The sequence below is a fragment of the Sinocyclocheilus grahami genome, unplaced genomic scaffold (genome assembly GCF_001515645.1).
Source record: "Sinocyclocheilus grahami isolate Dianchi unplaced genomic scaffold, SAMN03320097.WGS_v1.1 scaffold466.1, whole genome shotgun sequence".
Classification (NCBI taxonomy): Eukaryota; Metazoa; Chordata; class Actinopteri; order Cypriniformes; family Cyprinidae; genus Sinocyclocheilus; species Sinocyclocheilus grahami.
In genome coordinates, this window is record NW_015505645.1 from 644694 (window position 1) to 666930 (window position 22237).

General features: G+C 36.9%; 3 protein-coding genes across 4 annotated transcripts in view; 1 reads left to right on the forward strand and 2 right to left on the reverse strand.

Moving 5' to 3' along the window:
• LOC107553180 (mitogen-activated protein kinase kinase kinase kinase 5-like) overlaps nt 1-5015 on the reverse strand; it is a 30383-nt gene extending 25368 nt beyond the window's left edge. The window contains exons 1-2 of the mRNA XM_016235314.1: nt 4968-5015; nt 524-615 (exon numbers count right to left, since the gene is read on the reverse strand). Coding sequence (XP_016090800.1) covers nt 524-615; nt 4968-5015 — 140 coding nt within the window. The remainder of the gene's footprint in view (nt 1-523; nt 616-4967) is intronic.
• On the forward strand, nt 4989-13606 carry LOC107553217 (atlastin-1-like). 2 transcript variants are annotated; one of them, XM_016235370.1, is made up of 14 exons: nt 4989-5169; nt 7586-7836; nt 7960-8094; nt 8389-8493; nt 8588-8638; nt 8992-9048; nt 9186-9278; nt 9372-9510; nt 9636-9763; nt 10762-10818; nt 10940-11011; nt 11092-11523; nt 12949-12963; nt 13094-13606. In XM_016235370.1, the coding sequence occupies exons 1-14, from the start codon at nt 5136-5138 to the stop codon at nt 13202-13204; spliced, it is 1680 nt and encodes a 559-aa protein (XP_016090856.1). In that variant the 5' UTR covers nt 4989-5135; the 3' UTR covers nt 13205-13606. The 2 variants fall into 2 exon arrangements, with proteins under 2 accessions (XP_016090856.1, XP_016090857.1); XM_016235371.1 differs by lacking the exon at nt 12949-12963.
• Nucleotides 13607-15402: 1796 nt separating this feature from the next.
• On the reverse strand, nt 15403-21271 carry LOC107553191 (protein salvador homolog 1-like). The gene is made up of 5 exons (XM_016235325.1): nt 20868-21271; nt 19386-19844; nt 16264-16534; nt 16036-16185; nt 15403-15645 (listed from the first exon to the last, which is right to left on the reverse strand). The coding sequence occupies exons 1-5, from the start codon at nt 20959-20961 to the stop codon at nt 15432-15434; spliced, it is 1188 nt and encodes a 395-aa protein (XP_016090811.1). The 5' UTR covers nt 20962-21271; the 3' UTR covers nt 15403-15431.
• Nucleotides 21272-22237: the final 966 nt, after the last annotated feature.

A 22237-nucleotide genomic window follows, 5' to 3' on the forward strand; every position in this document is an offset into this window, starting at 1 on the left:
TATGGTGACTATGGGGCTATGTAAAATATTTTTTGCAACTTACTAGGTTTATCATTTGTAATTTTTTTCCCCAATAATGTCGATAATCGTCTGTTACCTGACTGTTGACATCGACTTCGCGATACTTACGAGACATCGTTGATATACGATAATATCATCATATCGCCCAGCCCTACTTCCAATGACAATGTTTGTTTCTCTTCATCTGGCTCTTAATGATTTTAGTCATCTTTTTGGATATTTGATGCCAAACAAAGCCTGACAGCATGAGAACTGAACAACTTTTACACAAGGGGGAAAACTGGCAGTTTTGTCCATAATTCAATGCTATAACTTGCAAATACATTATGTTAAATATGAACTAACTGCAATTGGACATGTGCGTGAGCTATCACCAAAGACCATTTCCGAGCAAGTATAAACAGTATGAGTATGCCAGCAGAGCCTGAACAATAATTAATTTCTCCTTTCATTCTCCATTGGTAAAAACAAAACAGGATGTGTCATATGAGCTACACCACACCTCCTCAAGCACAAGAGAATGGCTTCATACTCACCGGGCTCAAGTTTGATGATCTTCACTGCTGCAAGTTCTCCAGTGGAGATGTTACGAGCCTGCAGAATACAAACACAAGGAGGGAAGAGTGATTCAAAAAGGAGAGAGCGAGAAAAGTTTCCGATCAAAACACTGGAATGTGAGCGTGTAAGTGAGAGCCATGTCTCTGATGGAAACAGTCTCATCGTTTCCAAATGGAAGTAGGTCGACAGCCATCAAAACACATAAGCACACACGGAAAAGAGACTTTTGGGCTGTCCTGGGTGAAATGTCTATTTATTATCTCTATTTTAGACAACTAGTTTTAGGGTTTGCACACTTTATAGCCAGTGAATTTTCTTACCATTTCTATGAATGTTTTATGATTAATGGATATAGATTTTTATGAACTTTATAGAGACTCACAAAGAGAAATTTCAAATTCACCATACAAATATAAAATGACACTTATAAGATTTTTTGAATCCAGATCTAGAAATCACCATTTTCAAAATTCCCAGATAGGATTTCTGTGACTGTGTGAATTTTGTAGCTTGCCATATAACCTTCAGGTGTGATTTAACAGTTCATAAAAGGTGTTTATCTTAGGACCGTGCCAGATAAACAGGAAAAATATGATGTGTGTTGTGTATGTTTGAGACAAGAGTAACAAGACACATTCACATCTGAGGGAGAAAAGCAAGTGTTTGGGAGGAAGTCACATGTGGCCTGAGCCTCAGTGAGAAAAACACAGCCCACCACACGTAACACCAATTCCTGTCTATGCTGTCCATCGTTTACACACAACAAAGTGTATCAGTATGACTGCTTTGTACTATCTTTACTATAAAACACACAGTAGCACCATGAATGCTATCAGTTATCTGGACCAGGTAACTACATTATTATTACCTGGCAGGCGAGATTACAGTAACCATAGCACGAATACAATTAACTAATCTTAATACCATTTAAACTATATACTGTAATCCATTATGATTCAGAATACAATTCCTAAACTAGTTTGTGACCAGTAAACTAGCCCATTTTGAAATGTAAACGAGGGCTGAACAATATATTGAATAATTACAATATATTTGCAATGGTTTTGCTGTTGACAATAAATTAAGCAAAATTGTGAAAAAAGTGATTATTTTAATTTAAACTTTCTATTTCGATAAATCAACTCAGGATATAATTTTTAATTATGTAAAAAACCTTACTGCTGTAAAAATTGCTGTTTTTAAGTATGTATTGTTCTATTTAAGGCTCTTTGAAATCGGTTTTATTTTTCTCTAAATTCTGTTTATTTTCCCCCAACTTCTATGTTTCTGTGGTTAAGTTGAATTTTAATAATGAAAAAGCGTGTCTAATCAATTAAATTCATTAATATTTAATATATTATTAAATTTCAACAATATTGGTGCACATACATTTTCTTAAGCAAAAAGTAGTGTAGAAATTTAAATGAGCTGACTGGATAAAAAATGATGGCTCTGCGGTTAAAAATAAATAAATAAAGAAGTAAAAATAAGCTGTTTAAAAACAAACACATAATGAGTTATTAAATATAATTAAAACAAATCCTGTGAAAAGGAAAAAAATATATACATTTATAATTGAGATAATAGTTTTAAGTGTATCATCCAGCCTTACAGTAAACGGTAACCTTAGGACCCTAATGTAATCAGCCGGATCAATGCTGCTGAACCCTCAGATCATCCACATAACCAGCAGCCACACAACCAGCCAGGAAGTGTGTCCAGCGAACAATAACAGAAGCAGTGAATGTAATATGCAGACCAACACACACACTCCTGCACTCTGCTGAATGAATGGAAACTACAAGATTCACCAGATTTCCAAGCACTTCCAGACCGCTGGCTACATCCAAATTCCTTGGGGACAAAATGTGTGTGTGTGTGTTTAGTCTTCAAATAAACAAATTAAACACTCATGTTGCACTCAGACTCAAGCCAAATGCAAGGTAATAAATCTTTGATCAAAGTTTCCATGAGATCAAGTAAGATTTTTTTGAATCTCGAGTATAATTCAGAACAAGAACTTACAGATCCCAAATGCCCTTTTCATTTTCAAATATTTATTTCTACTGCATTTCTTAGCAAAAATGTATGAACAAAATTATTTTTTTAGCCAGAATAAACCAAGAAATAGATATTAACATTTTCTGAAGAGTTGCGTTTTCATGTGTAAAAAAAAACTGGACAAGTTTTTATTTTTGGTTTTAACCAAGGATTATTGGTTTGTTCAAATCTATTACTCAAGTATGAGCAGCAATAATAATAATAATAATAGTGATGCTTGCCACTAACTGCATCACCTAAATATTTAATTTTCTAATGGTTTCTATCAGCTTTTTTTTTTTTTTTTTCCCTACAAAAGACACTATTTCACAGGAGTATTCGCTAGGTCTACTTACATAATAAAGTTCAAACCAAACTGTTCTTTTCACGGAAACGACCAACCACATATGTCATTAATACACTGAAATGTTATTCTTCTCACAGGAGCTGCTACAGAGACATTTTCTGACCTTATATGGCCTTTTTGTCTTGAGGGATTTGGAAAGGCAGTAAATGAACACATGCCGTGATAATGCTCGGTCAGGAATGAGTCTCTTTACATTCAAGAGCTTTAAATCTATGCAGGACCTATTTCACGTGTGGTATGACAGTGTACAAGTCAAACATTTCATGAATGTGACTTGCCACACTTTAAAAGTTTTTGGCTTCCTAAACAGCTCAAAAATAACATTTTAATAACTAAATAAATGCATTATTAATTGATCTTGCTACTGCTCATATAATTAGCCCTATGTATGCAAATAGAACTAAAGTGCCTAAGGCTGATGACTCCTAAAATTCCAGACCCAACTCGGAAATATTACAACCACATAATCATATTTAACAAACTGTTACTGGCTAAAATTGAAGCCTAATATTAGCTATACACACACACTCCTGAAAAAAAGTTTGGGATCAGTAAGATGTTTTAAAGAAGTCTTCTTCTGCTCATTAAGGCTGCATTTATTTGACCAAAAATATAGAAAAAAAAATATTTTAAAATACTATTACCATTTAAAATAATGGTTTTCTATTTTAATATATTTTATATTTTTTTAATAAAATATAGGAGATTTTAAGCTGTAACTTACATTCAGTTATTTGGACACATGTCAAAATTATTGACGGGTGTCAGGAAGTGTTAACCGTCCAAAACAGGTGGTTTGTTTTTAATAGTTTCCCCCTCATTGTAAGAAAGAGAGTTTAAATTTGTTTTAATGTTTTAATAATTAAAGTTCATTTTCTGTCTGAATCTCCGTGTGTAGAGCTAACTCAGCTAACTTCTGCTAACTGATCTCACAAAATCACTTCAGTTTTAAACGTCATTTTTAAAGACAAAATATAAACATACAAAGATGTTCATAAAGTATAATCCAGTTTTTATAGATATATAGTTGCATTTAGCTGGTGAGTGTTTTAAGTGCCTTTCGCTCTCGTTGATCAGCCGAAGCTAATGCTAATGCTATCAACAGCGTCAATCAGATCATCTGCGTACAGCAAAAGTTTGTTGTTTTTGTCTTGTAGAGTGAGTCCAGGGGCTGTAGACTGTTCCAACTTCTCCAACATCTCTCTCTCTCTCTCTCTTTCTCTCTCTCTCTCTCTCTCTCTCTCTCACACACACACACACACACACATACACACACAGAGAGAGAGAGAGAGAGAAAAGCAAACATAATATATAAAAGCAAACACAATGTTTAAGCATTACACATCTCTTTCACTTTAATTCTCTCGCTGAATTTCACTGTGCATTATGTGAGCAATAATGGTACCATTGTAGAGACAGAGTAGTATCTGTTAGACAATAGTTACAGTCAACAGTTATAGTGAAAAATAAATAATTAAAACAATATATAAAATAATTAACTGGTGTTATTTATTTTTGGTGTTTTCATGTGTAAGATGTGTATATCTTTTCCTTTCTTTTTCTTGGTTTAAATGGTAAATCTAAACGTTCTATTGCTTATGCTTATAGTGCATGAAAACTGAACAAACCAGTCAGAACTGTGTTTTTCAGTAAAAGACGAGTAATGATCATTCTTTAACTCGTCTTTTTTTAAAATCTTTTTTCTTTTCTTTTTATATAGCGTACATGCAGCGCCATCTGACGGATATACTCAGACCCACATGCGAAAATCACGTACCACGTGATTATGTTTAACTTCAGCAGAGGTCTGGATAATGATTTAATCCTAAATAATGCCACTGAGAACAACAAAAACACTGAATTGAAATAATACAATAAAAATTAAAAATATGAGAACTATATGTTAGACCAACCGTGCCTGACCAATTAGAAACAATAACGCCAAGGTCTCTAAGCCCCGCCCATTACTATGGTTACTCACCCGACCGTCCCACAGCGCCACTAGGCGATCTAATGGTGCGCTACACATTCGTTTTCAGATGAGAATGAGCCTCCATCACTGGCTGCTGATTTCCAGCATCGCATTCGTCTCATGATCGCTGTTTAGAACCGAACCGACCCGAATACTGAGCAAAACACCCAGTGCGACATGGCACGAGACAAAAAGGACAGAGACAGCTGGGGTACGTTCACATTTAATATAATAAACCATCCAGACGCGAGACACACTACGAGACGGGTTATTGTGCGATTCTGTAAATTATGAGGATGCTGTTACATAGACACTCTGTCTGTATGTTAAGGAACGCACACAAATAAACACAAACAAAAACAATGCTTTTTCCCTGCTCAAATCAGCTGATTTGGTCCGGACCACAGCCCTGTTCCGCCCTGTATCTGTGTGTGCGTCTGTGATGACAGCTGTAATGTCTATATTTAAAAGCAATGTGACATTTGCGCTATTGCAGGCCTAATGTCTGTGGAAACACAAATTGGTGCTCGTTTGTAAAATGCACCCACCCATTTCTTACAAATCCCAGTCGATAATATGCTTTCTTTTTTAAATAATACATCTTTGTGTTATTGAGACTGATGTTTCAGTTGAATTTATTAGATCACACGTCAGTTTTTCCCTCATTGCAGTGGTTAAAATCAGAAGTGATCTGACTGTGTGTGAAGTGATGTGCATTGATGACAGTGACCCACATAAGCAGAGCTCTGTACATCTGCTACAGGCCTACATGGAGATGCTGGTTTATATAATATATATGGTAGCCATATGGATGTCTGCTGCTCTTAACAGGCCTGACCAGGTGAATATGACATTATAGATAGCAAGAGAGAGAGAGAACAGGAGAGATAGAGAGCTCTACAAGGTGATTTGAATGTAAATAACTTACAGTGTTGGGACAGTAATGGTGTTGCTTTGGTGCTAACCAATGGCAGAAGTGTAAATGCAATGCTGTGAACAGCTTCATCACATCCTTATAATTTGAATTAGCCCTGGTTGAAAATATCTAATGTTAGAAATGTTCTAATTCCCTGTCAATATCCATAACTGTTCAGTTGCATTTAAGAAATGCTTGACAAATGCATCAGTTTAAACCATTAAAACATCTCTATGAGCCACATCACACTAGCCTTGATGACAGAGGTTAAGATCATCACTAAAGCTCCATTAGGGTTGTCTGCTGCATTAAGCTTTACTAAAACATGACTCCACAATTTCTCCCAGGAGAATGTTAGATTGAGAAAAGAGAGATTTCATCTTGAGTCTTTGCAACTAAAATATTCTTCCATAACGTTTGTCTTATGATCACTTGTCTATGATGTGGATTTAGGCCTCATTTGATATCAAATAGATGATTATCTTAAAGGGGTCATATGATGCTTTTTTAAAGATCATTATTTTGTGTATTTGGTGTAACAGAATATGTTGACATGCTTTAATGTTCAAAAAACACATTATTTTTCAAATACTGTACATTATTGTAGGTCCTCTATGCCCCGCCTCTCTCAAACGCTTTGTTTTCTACAAAGTCCCTCCTTCCGACAAGCGCAGTCTGCTCTGATTGGCCAGCTGACACAGTGCATTGAGATTGGCCGAACACCGCAAGGACTCGTCGCAAATGTAATGTCCCTTACCATAATCGCGAGCTTCATCTTTCAAAATAAATGTAAAGACAGAGCCCGAAAGGGGAACAAAGTCACGTGATAGACACAGTGATGATGCTGGTGTGTGTTTGCAGTACACAAGCCACGGTTAAGACAGCTGACTCCACTGTGATCTCTCTCGCTCTCTCTGTCTCTCTCTTACACACACGAGCGCTCGCATGCACACACACACACACGATGCGCAAAACTCCGCATTTGAACAGTCAATAGCAAATATTTATACTAATAACAAAACAGTTGATTCAGAAGCGCCAGATTGTCATAGCAAAGTCAGAATTACCTCCTCTCCTAAGATCAGCTTGTAACACTCCAAAGAGAAAGGAAAACTTGAAATCGCATCATATGACCCCTTTAAGCATAATGTGGCAATAATGTTTCATTAATTCACAAAAAAAAAGTAGTTTCCCACACACACCCAACCAAAGTTATTATTGTAACGATTAAAAACATTTTTGTTTGTAAAAAAGTTGAAGTTATATATATATACACACAAAAAAAAGGAATTTGAGAAAAATGGAAATAAATTAAAGCTAAACTGAAATAAAAATTAATGAATAATAATAATAATAAAATGACAAAGACATATCAAAATGACCAAAAATGTAATTATTACAATGAAAACAAAAAATATAAAAATAAAAGCAAATTCAAATATTAATATAAAATATTATATAAAAAATACTAAAATAACACTGGATGACAGTGTACTAACAAGCAGACTGTCACTTATTTTGGTAATGTGATATTGAGGTATCAACTCATACATTATGATCCATATAGAGCACTGCAGCTTTAAGAACATTAACAGCACTGTACAGGCGTCTCTGTCGGCTGCGGTTTGCATACATTGCCAAAGATTATGTCTATGGTTACAAGTTACCACTTCTGCAATTGCAGAAATAACATTTAAATGTGGCTGTTCAGGGTCTTTCGTGGATAAGAACGTGTATGACTGGAGCTCAGAGGAGGAGGAGACGGATGGACGGGCGCGTCCGGTGCAGGTGTTGGTGGTGAAAGATGACCACACGTTTGAGCTGGACGAGGCTGCGCTCTGTAAGATCCTGCTGGCTGAAGAGGTCAGAGACAGAGAGGTGGTGGCCATCTCAGTGGCGGGAGCCTTCCGCAAGGGCAAATCCTTCCTCATGGACTTCATGCTGCGTTACATGTACAGCCAGGTGAGATTGGCTATAATTCATAAAGTAGAAATACATGTATTATTGCTCTCAGACTAGTTCCAAATCACAATCAGTTTCTTGTTTTAAGTTTGTGTAATCTGTAATATGTGTGTTTGCATTCAGGCCAGTGATACGTGGCTGGGGGACCCGAACGAGCCGCTGACAGGATTCTCATGGAGAGGAGGGTCAGAGCGGGAGACCACTGGCATTCAGATCTGGAGTGAAGTCTTCCTGGTGGACAAACCAGATGGTAGCAAGGTAAGATATTTTTATGTTTTTGGAAAGATGCTTACCAAGGCTGCATTTATTTAATCAAAAATATGATAAAAACAGTAATACTGTGAAATATTATTACAATTAAAAATAACTGTCCTATTTGAATATATTTAAAAATGTGATGGTAGTATATACTCCTTTTCGTGGCTTGAGTGAAACTATAATCTAACATATTTGTGTAAGGCAGAGCCTGTAACTCAGCCCCTGTATGTGAAAATGAAACATGAGAGGAAATTTCACGTGTGGTAGAAATGCATTACGCAGTTTTTCCTGTAGGTGGCAGTGCTGCTAATGGATACACAGGGGACCTTTGACAGCCAGTCCACTCTCCGTGACTCAGCTACTGTGTTTGCCCTCAGTACCATGATCAGCTCTATGCAGGTAGTACACAGAAAACACAGTACACCCTCCCAATAAACTGTGACCATATTTTCAGTAAAACTGAATGGGACCTTGACGTCATCTTTTTTTAAAGGTGTATAACATATCTCAGAATGTTCAGGAAGATGATCTTCAGCATCTGCAGGTATAGTGACACTCATTTTACCACCCGCAATGCTGTTGAACTATAGTAGTTATCAGACTTTTTAATGACAGAGTTTAATGAGATTCAATACTATTAAAAATTGATTTATAAAGCACTATAGAAATAGAGTGTACCAAAAAGTGCGGTGTAATTACAAAAAGAAAATATAAACAAATAAAACATTAAAAATACATAAATAAAATATTTATGGTGATTCCAAGTTTATGCATGAAATGAGATAAACCTGACAAGCTTGTAAGCCATCATTATTTGAATGTTAAACAGAAAAGCCACAGGTATGAAATGAATAAATATCTTTAAAAAAAAAATCTGTGCTTTTGTTTTTGTTATAGCTTTTCACTGAATACGGCAGACTGGCCATGGAAGAAACATTCCTCAAACCATTTCAGGTATTTGCTGTATTTTAACACTTCTGATGGCCTCTATTAATTTTAAAAATCAGTTTGCTTCTTGTAGTTTCATTCTGAAACAGACTGTTCTTCATTAAAACTGTCATTATGAAATGCTTTTTGTGTTATTTCACTAGTCAATGATCTTTCTGGTGCGGGACTGGAGCTTTCCATATGAGTTTCCCTATGGACAGGAAGGAGGAATGAAATTTCTGGAGAAAAGATTAAAGGTCAGTAGGTTAATATAAGGAAAAATGGAAGGGCTAACATGAAAATCCTGAGCTCATTCAAATAGAACCTCCACAATGTGTGTTTATGTGTAGATCTCAGAGAATCAACATGAGGAGCTGCAGAACGTGAGGAAACACATCCATTCCTGCTTCACCAACATCTCCTGCTTCCTCATGCCTCACCCAGGACTCAAGGTGGCCACAAACCCACACTTTGACGGCAGATTGAAGGGTATGTCGACAGATGTACGCTAATCAGTAGATTGTAGCTGAGCTCAAATATGTGGAAGCTATGTTGGCGTCCTTAGACTGTGAAGTACAAAAACAAAGACACCTGTTTCCAATCATGTGTTTCAGAGATCGATCAAGAGTTTATCAATAATCTACAAGTGCTTGTTCTGTGGTTACTACGCCCCAAAAACCTGGATGTAAAAGAGATAAACGGAAGCAAAATCACCTGCCGGGGTCTTCTGGAGTACTTCAAGGTAAGTTTTGTTTGAGTTAAAATCACTACTACTAGGAATAAAATATGAATGAACCAACCAACATGTTTATTGAGAATGCACCAGTATTAAAAATCTGTCTGATAACTTTAAAAATATTTTTTATTAATGGCAGGCCAATAGTAATATTTTATGTTTTGTGTATCACTAACAGTGCTCATAAAAACAAAAAATATGTTATTACTCATGCATAAAAATGACATAGTACATGCATAATACTAAGCTAACAACAGTTAAACAGTTACCAAAAGTGAGTCGTCCAAAACTTCAGAAGAGTAAGTTGGATGATTTTGGCTTTTATAACTAGTCCCGCAATGTTCTGTAATGTTCCAGAAATCCCTAGAATATTCCAGAATGTTACAGAAACTTCTAGAATGTTTCCATAAAATATCTTTAAAAAACATGTAAAATAGTACAAATACTTATCAGTACTAAACCAATGTTTCATAATTAATGATAGAAGTTCTAATATTTACCTGACCTAAATATTTGCCAAAATATTGATGCTACGTGAAAATAAATAGGGCAATAATAATTAGCACCACAGAATTACAGTAGAACCATAAAAAATTAAGTGAAGCAAATTTTTGTTACATTGTGTAATAAAAATAAAACACTAAAAACTAAAATGAATTCTTTAAAGTGGCATCACAACATTATGCCTTTACTGTATAAAGTATAGTACAGTTTGAAAAATTGATATTTTAAGATTGGCTAAACATATTTAACAGTGTTAAATGAGGCAGTGGTAATCTAATTGTAAAAATAGAAGAAATGAGAATGCAGAATTATAAACCCAATATCAGATAAATCTATATATAACCCAATATCAGATCAGTAAATACAAAATCTTCAACCAACAACCAATATGGTACCAATATATCCAATAATAATAATGATAAATGCAGTTTATAATTGTTACAGTACAATTTGACATTTGGAATTCTTGAAGTGAACTGAGCAGCTGTTTATGATTTTAGGCATATATCAAGATTTACCAGGGAGAGGAGCTGCCACATCCGAAATCCATGTTACAGGTATGACCTCTTAACCTTTAGTACACACGTTCCACATCCACAGCCTGACACACAGTAAATACACCCAAGAGCTATTAGCAACATACAGTATGACAGGGTTAGGATGTGTTTGTGTGCACAGGCCACAGCAGAAGCAAATAATCTGGCCGCAGTGGCTGCAGCTAAAGATCTATACAACAGGAAGATGGAGGAGGTGAGTGTGACAACTATAAACAGCTGATTTCTAATGGTGTAAGTGTGACTCATCTTCATCAAATTTGTTTTACGGTCCAGGTGAGTGGAGGAGATCGGCCTTTCCTCGCACCGAGCGCGCTGCAGGCGCGTCACTTGAACATCCGTGAGGAGTCGTTGACGTTGTTTCGCAGCGTGAAGAAAATGGGTGGGGAGGAGTTCAGCCGGCGTTACCTGCTGCAGCTGGAGGCGGAGATCGACGAGCTGTTTGTGCAGTACATCAAACACAACGACTCCAAGAACATCTTCCATGCGGCACGAACACCCGCAACGCTGTTCGTGGTGATCTTTGTGATGTATGTGGCCGCAGGGATCACGGGGTTCGTGGGTGTTGACATCATTGCAAGCATCTGCAACATGGTGTTGGGCTTCGCGCTCATCACTCTGTGCACCTGGGCATACATCCGCTACTCAGGAGAATACAGAGAACTGGGTGCCGTCATTGATCAGGTGGCCGGAGCGCTGTGGGATCAGGTAAAACACAACATTTCAGAATCAGAATGTTTACATATCAGGAATCTGTTATGGTGACAGAAGCTTCCACAGCACAAACAGAATGACAGACACAGACAATAAAAACAGAATAAGTAATAGGAAATAGCAGTATTCAACACATTTTTGAAGAAAAGCACAATATACAAAATAGACAATAGATGGTATTTGTGTGTACAGGTGTGTTATGTACAAATGCAAGGGAATGTAAATAAGAAGCATGGTATTAAATAAATGTATAAGGTATAAATAGTGTTGTGTTTTACGTTTATTGTAAAGTTAACTGTTCATGAGATGGATTGCCTGAAGGAAGAAACTGTTCTCATGCCTGGCCGTTGTGGTGCTCAGTGCTCTGTAGTGCTGACCAGACGGCAACAGTTCAAAGAGGAAGTAAAAGAGGAAATAAATACTTACTGTACTTCAAAAACAAATACGCATTTAGATATAGTTTATTTATATAAATGTTTTGAATTTTCAGCAGCCATTACTCCAGTCTTCAGTGTCACACGATCCTTCATTTTATAATATGCTGAATTGGTGCTTAAGAAATGTTTTATATTATTATCAATATCGAAGTTGTGCTGCTTAATATTTTTGTGTAAAGCGTAAATCATTTTTTCAGGATTCTTTGATGAATGGAAAGTAAAAACAACAACAACAAAAAAACAGCATATATTGGAAATACAATTTTGTATTTACTGTATTTTAATATTTACTGTCACTTTTCAATCAATTTCTATGAGTCACTGCTAAATAAAAGTATTAATTTCTTTAATAAAAAATCTTACTGACCCCAAATCTTTGAATGGTAGTGTACAGTATCTCACAGAAGTGAGTACACCCCTCACATTTTTGTAAATATTTTATTATATCTTTTCATGTGACAACACTGAAGAAATGACACTTTGCTACAATGTAAAAGTCAATTAGGCATTTTCTCTCCCTGGTGTCATATGACTCATTAGTGTTACAAGGTCTCAGGTGTGAATGGGGAGCAGGTGTGTTAAATTTGGTGTTATTGCTCTCACTCTCTCATACTGGTCACTGGAAGTTCAACATGGCACCTCATGGCAAAGAACTCTCTGAGGATCTGAAAAAAAGAATTGTTGCTCTACATAAAGATGGCGTAGGCTATAAGAAGATTGCCAAGACCCTGAAACTGAGCTGCAGCATGGTGGCCAAGACCATACAGCGGTTTAACAGGACAGGTTCCACTCAGAACAGGCCTCGCCATGGACGACAAAAGAAGTTGAGTGCACGTGCTCAGCGTCATATCCAGAGGTTGTGTTTGGGAAATAGACGTATGAGTGCTGCCAGCATTGCTGCAGAGGTTGAAGGGGTGGGGGGGTCAGCCTGTCAATTTTTACTACAAATTTGTTAACTGTATTCCTCATTTCTTTGTTTTAGGGAAGCACAAATGAGGTAAGAGGGGGTTTACTGCACCTGCACACACCTGAACACACTATTTAGACAAACACAATTTCACAACATCTTACAAACATAAAGAGAGATCTCACAGTAACATGTCGTATCTTTCTGTTGGCTCCCTCAGGCTCTGTATAAGCTGTACAGTGTAGCGGCAAACCACAGGCAGTTGTATAATCACGCCTTCCCTGGGCACCAGACTGACCAACAGCCTGAGCAGGACAAGAAACAAAACTGACCCCCCATGGTTTCACACAGATGCACTGTGGACAGTGACAGTGGAGCGTCCAGTCAGAGAAAGAGACGCGAGACTGTCCGGCACTACAACAGGAACATATCGCTACAATCACCCACCACAGCAACATCATGCACCTACAGTTCAGGCCCACGGTCAGACGGTGTGGAGAATCAGACCGAAAAGAGTCTCAAACGATTCAGTCTGACTGTGCCGCTTGCGCCTGCATTAGAACATCACAGTATTAGTTCTGACAGTTCACCATTTTGCCATCTTCTCACTGTAAATACGGTTTCTCGCTCTGACACTCACACGAATGCAGTCTGTTCTTATTTTGTAATGGATGTCGTATGTTGAGTTCAGTGCCATTTATAAGGGAATAAAATACCAAATGTTAAAAAACACAAGTATTAGTCATTATCATGGGCCGAACAATGTGTTGCAGTGATTTCACCTTCCATCCCATCATATTTGGGGCAGTATCATTGTCCATTTTCAGAGGCATAAAACCCGAATAAAAATACTTTGAGAGAACCTGCACATTTGCTCCACTCAGTGGTAATCACAGTAGAGCTCCTGGGCTGCTATTTGCAGTTCCTGTCTATTTCAATGGGAAAAGACCATTTGCCAAGTGTTTCCGTAACAGAAAATCACCAAGAAAATCTGACGTTTATAGTATCATAAATTTAATTTCATTAGCTCATATCAGGCTAAAATGTATCCTGCTAACGCTCATGAACGACTATGGGCGGCCACATTTATAAAGACTTCTTTTGAACAATAAAGGGATATTTGTGGGGGTTCTGTTGATGGAGTTTAATCAATCGAAGACAAACTGTGAGGGATGTATTTAGGAAAAAATGTTGTGCTTATAGACAATTTAGAAATCAGCAACTTTCCCGGAAACTGTTGTATATTCACATTAAGTATCATTCTACATACATATTTATAAATGAGGCCCTCTGTCTTTATGGAAACCTATAGTGGATCACAAGCATTAACCGAACACATTTTAACCTGATATGAGCTAATAAAACAAAATTACTGGTATGAGCGCAAAAAGTTAGTATGCAAATTTTTTCATGGCAGCTTTTGCTTTTATGAATCTGTTTTTTTCCCCTCACATTTAATGATGAAATCCATGGAATTTAGGAATTGAGGCCCCAGATGATTCCTTTGTGATGCCACTAAGGATTGGGTTTTCGAATGGTAACTTCTTTCATCTCTCTCTCTCTCTCTCTCTCTCTCACACATACACACACACACACACACACAAACAGAATACAAGGTCCTGGTTTATTTAGTGTTGATGCTCAAAATAGATTTTACAGTCATATTAACTGAAAAATACAGACAAAAAAATGCTGCAGGCTCAAACACTTCATACAAGGTGAAATTTTCACTTTTAAATACAAGCAGCAAATTCCTTAAAAAAGGAATCCACCTAAACCTTAAAGGATGAACCTCCAAGAAATGCCCAAGTCATATTTCGCCATGCCAGAAATCACAAGAAACAAGAACATATAATTTACTTGAAGAAAATAAAGTACCGTGAAGATTATTGCATTACTTGCATTATCAATATAATGCAAAAAACAAACAAACAACAAAACTCATTACTGTAAGGCAAAACTAATGATTTTTGCAATTTTTTATAATTGTAAAGTATACATCATGCTCGTACTTGATGTAAAACCATTAATTTATGCTGATTTACATAACCCTAAATCAAGCTTCATTTTCTTTATGCAAACTATAAATTCTATTTTATTTTTAAAAAATTTTTTGGAGGTGAAATGTGACCTGGATGAGTTTTTATTTATTTATTTATTTTAGATGAGATTCACTCTAAAAGCAAAACTATAATTGAAAACATGAGTCTGATTAAACATTAAAACATTGATAACTGATAGTTGTGATTGTCCAAAAAGAATGCAGAAGGAGTGAGTCCTGACAGTCCTGACATGCACAAAGAAACACACACTTCAACATGAACACATTTACAACACAGTCAAACCAAGAATAGACTCAGAACACACACAACCGTATAATGACTGATAAGCTATATAGGAGTAATAGTGTAAAGTTTCCAACAGGCTTTATGTGGTGTCTCTCTTTGGGCTAATATTTGGAGCCGTTTGAGGGAATAAATGAGAGTCTGCAACAGCAGCTAAAAGTCTCCATCGTTATCAGTGTGATAACGATGGACTTTGGGTATATCTCATACAAGTCACATGTTAGGAGGGACGTTTTTGGCTGGTTGTTGGGCATACCACTGCTGCTGCTGTTTGCGCGTGTCGAGTTCAGTGAGCAGCGCTTGTCGATATGCTTCATAGGATTTAACGATGCACTCCAGCTCCTTCATGAAGAGCAGCTTCAGCATCCCCTGATACGTGTCCAGATCCATTAACTGGAAGAGTTCCCACTTCAGGATGTGGTCATACCTGAGACAAAGCACAAACACACACTAATATGACTGAAGGTTAATGGCATTGGCCTTTACCAGACTCAATCGTTATAGCCAGTTTACAGCCTCTGATGGCTTCCAGGAACCAGCCAATGAAAAAAAACTTTCAAGCAAGAAATCTTCTGGCTGATGTCCCCTCTGACAAAACATCTTAATCTAGGCTAAACTGTGTCTCGTCTGGTTTTAGAAGGGTTTTGGGTAATTCTCAGATGTTCGGTTCAGTTTGTGGGTTGATGCATCAGAATGAAAGCACTCCTATTACAATCAATGAAGCTGCCTACACCGAAACGCCCATCTGTGATGCAGACTGGAGTGTATGTGATAGTTTTCTACCACTCCTTAGAGTCTGACAGTGTGTGAAACTTACTTTAGCGGGGCTCTGGCATACACCTGCAGCCAGTCTGGGATCTCGGCTGTGTGATACGGGTTTGCTGGTACCAGTACGGGCTGGTTGCGTTCTGGTGGGCAGGGCTGGTAGGTGACTGGCGGGGGAGGGGGCTGGTCGTAACGTGGCACACTGAGCGAAAGCAGACTTGGCATGTGTATTTTATATACAAAACGCCACCAAAAAGTCTCAGAACGTCTCGTCACTCACCTGGGTGCGCAGGGGTGTCTGTACTGGGCACGTCTGTTGATGTGGTCAACATAATACAATCCAAACTCAGCTGACTCCACCCTCTCCCAGCCCGGTGGAAGCCCCTCCCTCTCCAGCGGGTGGCTCCAATGAGTGGTGTTTGTGTTGTGATCAATGTAATACTTTCTGCCTCGAATCGTCCAATCTACAGTCCAGCCAGGAGGAAGAGCCACCTCCTCCCCACTCATGGTCGTCAGATTACCCACTGACTTTGCTGGCACACGGCCGATTGCTAGAAAAACACAGACACAGGGAAGCATTACAGATCTGTATGCGGGAAATGTTTCTGTGTGTATTAGAATGAGATTTTGTATTTATTTTCAATTTGAACACAAAGGAGGTGGAGTGAAATGAAAGAGAGATGGGGAGAAAACAAGTCACAGTTGCAGGGTCAAATATAAAGCAAAAAACCCCAGAAGACCATGAAAAGTTCAGCACAAGGAAAAACACATCAGTGTAGGGTGAGGAAAAGGGCAACCAAGAAAAATCCACATTTCTGTCATTCTCACACACAATGAGAAATACTACATGAGAGTGACAGCCAAGAAAGTGTGTGTGTATTGAGCAAAATCGTGTACAGGAGAAAACAATGTACTGAGTAAGGCTGGCAAAATAAAACTGAGCAACACTGTATATATCTCATCTCTCATTTATACTTTAATAGCAAAATGCTGTTAGAGTTAGTTAGATTGATTCATTTTTACAAATCTGTTCTAATGCCTTGTTTGCATCACTCAAAAACGTTCACTTAATTCCCTTTTTTGTCTTAAAATGATTTAGTAAGTAATATATGCAGAAGGTACATTTTTTTAAAATTCAATTTATTATAAAAGTTTTATATTTAAGATTTAATATAAAAGTTTTATCCTGTTTATTATAAAAGTAGTAAGGAAAACATGAAATCAGAAATCATTTCTTAAAAAAAAAACTTTGAACAGTTCTGTAGTGAATTAAATAATTACTTTTACTTTATTTAGTAAGGACACATTAAATTGAATTGTTCAAATGACAGTAAAGATGGTACAAAAAAAAATCTGTTTCAAATATATGCTGATATTTTGAACTTTATATTCATCAAAAAATCCTGAAAAATGTATCAGGGTTTCCACAAAAATATTAAGCACCACAATTGTTTTAACATTAATAATATTAAGAAATGTCTCCAGCACCAAACTGAGCATATTAGAATGACTTCTGAAATATCACTGAAGACTGGCAATTCCACTTTTGATGTATTTTTGATAATAAGAGCATAAGAGACTTCTTTGAAAAACAATAAAAATCTTGCAGACCCCACATTTTTTAAAAGTAGTGTATCAAGATATACAGTGGGTACGGAAAGTATTTAGACCCCCTTACATTTTTCACTCTTTGTTATATTGCAGCCGTTTGCTAAAATCATTTAAAATTCAAGTTAATTTTTTTCCTCATTAATGTACACACAGCACCCCATATTGACAGATACAGCTTCCAACCTTCTTAGAATAGATTCATATAACTTTTGAATAGTTAGTCAGAACATCTGCTAATTACTTTAGAAATGTTGGAGGAGGGAATTGGCTTCATACTCTTCTCTTCTCTCCAAAACGGCCAACAATAATTTGATAATATTCAAGTTAGGTATTGAGACGGCCAGCCAGGGTAGATGTTGGTTGAAGTTCATCTTGGTGCTCTAACTTCACAGATTTCATGATCATGACACTATCATTTTCACATTTTAGCAGTGGTGTCTGTGATTAGAGTTTCAGCAATTGCAGCTCTTTCATTGATATTGGCTTTGTTAAGTTCTCTATGGTCAGTTTTTGTGGAAACAGGGTCTTCAAAGTGAATATTTCGGGTTTGTCGTCACTTTGCTGCAGTAGTTCTGTGTTGTTTAGACACAATCCTTCTTAGTGTTAGACAGTTCCAATCATTCCCTTTCGGTTTTTGGCCCACTATTCTTCACTGATGAAGTCTTGCCGGGCAATGTGTATGTAGTTATAATCATAAAGACTATTGATCTTAAAACCACAACCAACTGGCCTATTAAGGATACAGACACTCCTGTTAAATTTGCCCTTTTTGGAAATCTAACAAATCACTCATTTTCACTCACGGCTTGTACTAAACACTGCCAAACACAACTTATACTACACTAATATACAACCTACAGAATACAGACAACAAAAAGATAACTGCAATGTTTGTTTTTTTGGTCCCACTTTATATTAAGTGGCCTTAACTACTATGTACTTACATTTAAATTAATCATTTGGAATGCACTTAGTGTACATGTTTTTACATTGTACTTATATTTTAAAAATACCTGCATGTAATTACATCTGTAATTAATTTCTACAATTACATTTATAATTACACTGTTGACCCATCCCTTACACCTTAACCCACCCTTAAACCTACCCATACCACAAAACCTGTCCCTAACCTTACCAGTATCCCACCTCAATAGCAGCAAAAGTGTTTTGCAATACAATATGAACACAATAAGTACATTGTACTTATTTTTTGATGTAAGTACATAGTAGTTAAGGCCACCGTTTTTTAACTGTAGCCTTCACAAATGATATTGACCCCTTTAATAACGGGTGTTCATATTGGTTTGCTCCAACCCCTGTACATCTCTCAAAGCATACTATTACCTGTACAATCTAAACCAGAATTTCCCAAACTGTTGTTTGTGAAGGAAATGCAGGGCTTTCACGCATTTATAGAAAGCTAATAAAAATACTAATCATTTTAAAATAGAAAAAAATAAAATACTAAGCAAAGGTGACCATTAACTGACATCCAAGAAACGTGAACATTCAAATGTGCTGTTAAATTATTTTAATTAATCTCAGGAGGTACTATTCAAGTAAGTATTTAAGGGCAAAGGGGTTTGGCTAACAAAAAAAAGGGTGAATACCTGGTTTAGACAGAGGAGACTGAACGGTCTCATATAGTCAACAGCATATGGTCTCATAAATAGTGTATTTACAGTACAGAGCGACAGTCATGTTTGTTATTTCATGAGGAGCATATTATAATGCATGTGAGTCTGTGCGGGTTGTGTGTGAACGCACACGGGGTGATGTGTTACTCACCTGGGGGTGGGCGACTGTGTGGCTGGGGCGTCTGGGGCTGTCCTGGGTTTCGTGAGTAGTTGAGTTCATTTTGCTCATAGTACCTGTAGTTCTCATTAAAGTGGTCTGGTTTGCATGCTCGTCTGGGTTGGTTATTGTAGCACGGCTCTGGAGGGTAGTAATACGGGCCGCCTTCTCCATTCTCTGTTACTGAACCAGCATCGCTCATGTAAGATGGCGAGGAAGGGGAGTAATAGCAATGAAGGTGTGGTGGGGCAGACAGCCGATGACTCTCCCTGCGTGACACCTCGAGGGGGGTCCGTGGCGGTGCATTGCGCAGGAAACTCTTGGGGCCGCTAACATCCCCAACAGAGACAGAAGAATACGGACCTGCACCAGACCCCCCGGCCAGAGCTGGCTCCACTAACGGGGGCTCACGCCGAAGAAATGTTGGATGCCGGATAAACGAGGGCATCAAATCTGGAACAAAACATGAGGGAGGCAGAAGAGAGAAACCTGGGGTAAGTGGATTAAAACATACTCTGCAATATTTATTTTGTAAAGTATGCTCAAGCTAAATTCTACCATAAAATACTATATCCAATTATCTAGAAAAGAGCGACAGTGATGCAAAACAAAGTTGTTTCAGATGTGCACAACTGATCATTATTACAATTCTTTGCCTTTTAAAATTAGTTTTTAACAAGTAGTGTTTCTAATATAAAAATAATATTTACATATTTAAATCATTTTGATTTTCAATTATTTTCCCATGTCCCCAGAGCCACACTTTAAATGGTTTTTTAAAAAACAAAAATAAGAGCAAAAATAATAGGATTTCAAAATTTTTTCCAATACAATTAGAAGTCTATGACTATATTATGCTAAATACATTTGTGGCTAATTTGCAATTTTATACTGACAGCAGTTTTTGTGAGTACTTTGAGTTACTGTCCACCCAGTTATGCCCCCAATACTTTAACTTACAATTAAAAAACTATGCAACATTAAATATATGTACAAGTAAATGTTATTCAAATAACTACAAAATACCTTTTAAAACTGTACTCTGTTATAGCTGTGCCAATCCTGAAAAAAATTCAGGGTAAAATGTATGTCAAAATATACTTTGTTTTAAAAGTAAACAAAGTTTGATATATTAAGAAGTGGGCAAAATATTTATATGAAATGACATTTAAATTACAGTATTAAATATGAGCATATGGCACATTATCTTTTTAAAAAATTATATTTATTATATTGCCAGCAAAAGGTACTCACAGGTTTATAATAGACGTCTATTAGGATGATTTAATTAATTAATCATTTAATTAATGATGACACAAAGACAGTCTATGAAAGACACTTAAATTAGGTTTCATTTTCAAAAGTTTTATAATCCAAAACGCGCCGAATGACTACATTATATACAACTGCAGATTATTTAATGGTTTGTTTTCTATTTAGTGGGTTTTGTTAGGCAGATTGACTGAAGTTACTCACTTCTCAGAAGCGGGGACGTTTCTTTCTTCACATATTTGCCCTGAACTTCTGCTGGCTTGGACGCTTCGTTTTTACTCTTCTTTCTAGAGAGCATCGTTAATCCGAATCGATTCTGAACCGAATAGACTTCGGTTTCATCCTGAAATCCGGATCGAGATTCGCACTGACACTCAGAACCGAGTCCATTTCGGAGGGTTTAGCCCGAAAGCTAGTTTGGAGTTATCATGGCTACAGTCTGAAAACATAAACACAACACAATTCTGGCGATTAGTTTGCATTTAGCGAACGTGTCGTTGTTTTAGGTGTTTAGTCGAACATGACGAACGTTTTCCGATTATTAATTAGCGCTCCCCGTCCAAATTACGCCCAGAGAAAAGCGCAGGAAAACTTTTAACAGCTGAATATAACCCTCCTCGCTACCTGATCCCAGATCAGCTCTCACTGGAACCCTCCTCGCTACCTGATCTCAGATCAGCTCTCACTGGATCCCTCCTCGCTACCTGATCTCAGATCAGCTGTTTGGATCCATAGCTTCCAACTGCCTGATTCCGGTGGATCATCTTATTTTATTTTTAGATTCAAGAAGTTTTACTAGTATCGCAAAAAGAGCTTACACACAAGCATGTTTATGAGACTTATTTATTATTATTATTTTTTTTTTTACATAACGTGGTAGTCTATTGAACCGTCCCTTCGCCTGATCCCAGATCAACTCTCTCCACAGGAGCCTGATCCCAGATCAGACCATCCCTAAGCCAGGTCCTCATAGGAGCAAAGCATTGTGGGAAATATTTGACTCTCGAAAATCTTTTTCCCCCATCTTTCACATTTTTATGGTTTAGCAGGACAGATTTGATGGTTCATTCAACACATTAGGTTCAATATAAAAGAATATGATACAAAATAGGGCCTAAAACCCTTAAAAGTTTATTTTTCAACAAATGGTCAGTGAAAGAAATTACTTCACCTTCAGAAGGTCAAACTAAATTTCATATAAGCTGTTTTATATTAGCAATTATGTATTTATTTTTGTGGGATTTACCAAAGTAACAACAATAAAAAATGAATACATAAATACAATTATAAATGATAATATAAACAGAAAAAAAATATATATATATATAATGAAAACTCATACCCAGCGTTTGCTAAAACTAACAAAGAAAATAATGTTTGATGTGTTTTTACATCCAAGCGTTATACAAATAAGACTTAAAGGGTAAGTTAACGTCAATTTCATAAATAGAGGTAAAGCATATCTTATACTTAACCTAAGGCTGTTACAATACTAAAAACATAAGGACACATATTTCAAAGCAATTTCAAAATGTCTGTAATTCTCTGTGCATCCCCCCCCCCCCCCCCCCCCC

Bases quoted from the DNA above. Each gene is read 5' to 3' on its own strand.
- LOC107553191 (XM_016235325.1), bottom strand. From the start codon at position 20,961: ATGCTCTCTAGAAAGAAGAGTAAAAACGAAGCGTCCAAGCCAGCAGAA. The intron at 16,535-19,385 runs GTGAGTAACACA...GTGTTTTTCTAG, and splicing joins ACACAGTCGCCCACCCCCAG to CAATCGGCCGTGTGCCAGCA. The intron at 15,646-16,035 runs GTAAGTTTCACA...GCTTTGTCTCAG, and splicing joins TATGCCAGAGCCCCGCTAAA to GTATGACCACATCCTGAAGT.
- LOC107553217 (XM_016235370.1), top strand. From the start codon at position 5,136: ATGGCACGAGACAAAAAGGACAGAGACAGCTGGG. The intron at 8,095-8,388 runs GTAAGATATTTT...TTTTTCCTGTAG, and splicing joins ACAAACCAGATGGTAGCAAG to GTGGCAGTGCTGCTAATGGA. The intron at 11,012-11,091 runs GTGAGTGTGACA...TTTACGGTCCAG, and splicing joins ACAACAGGAAGATGGAGGAG to GTGAGTGGAGGAGATCGGCC.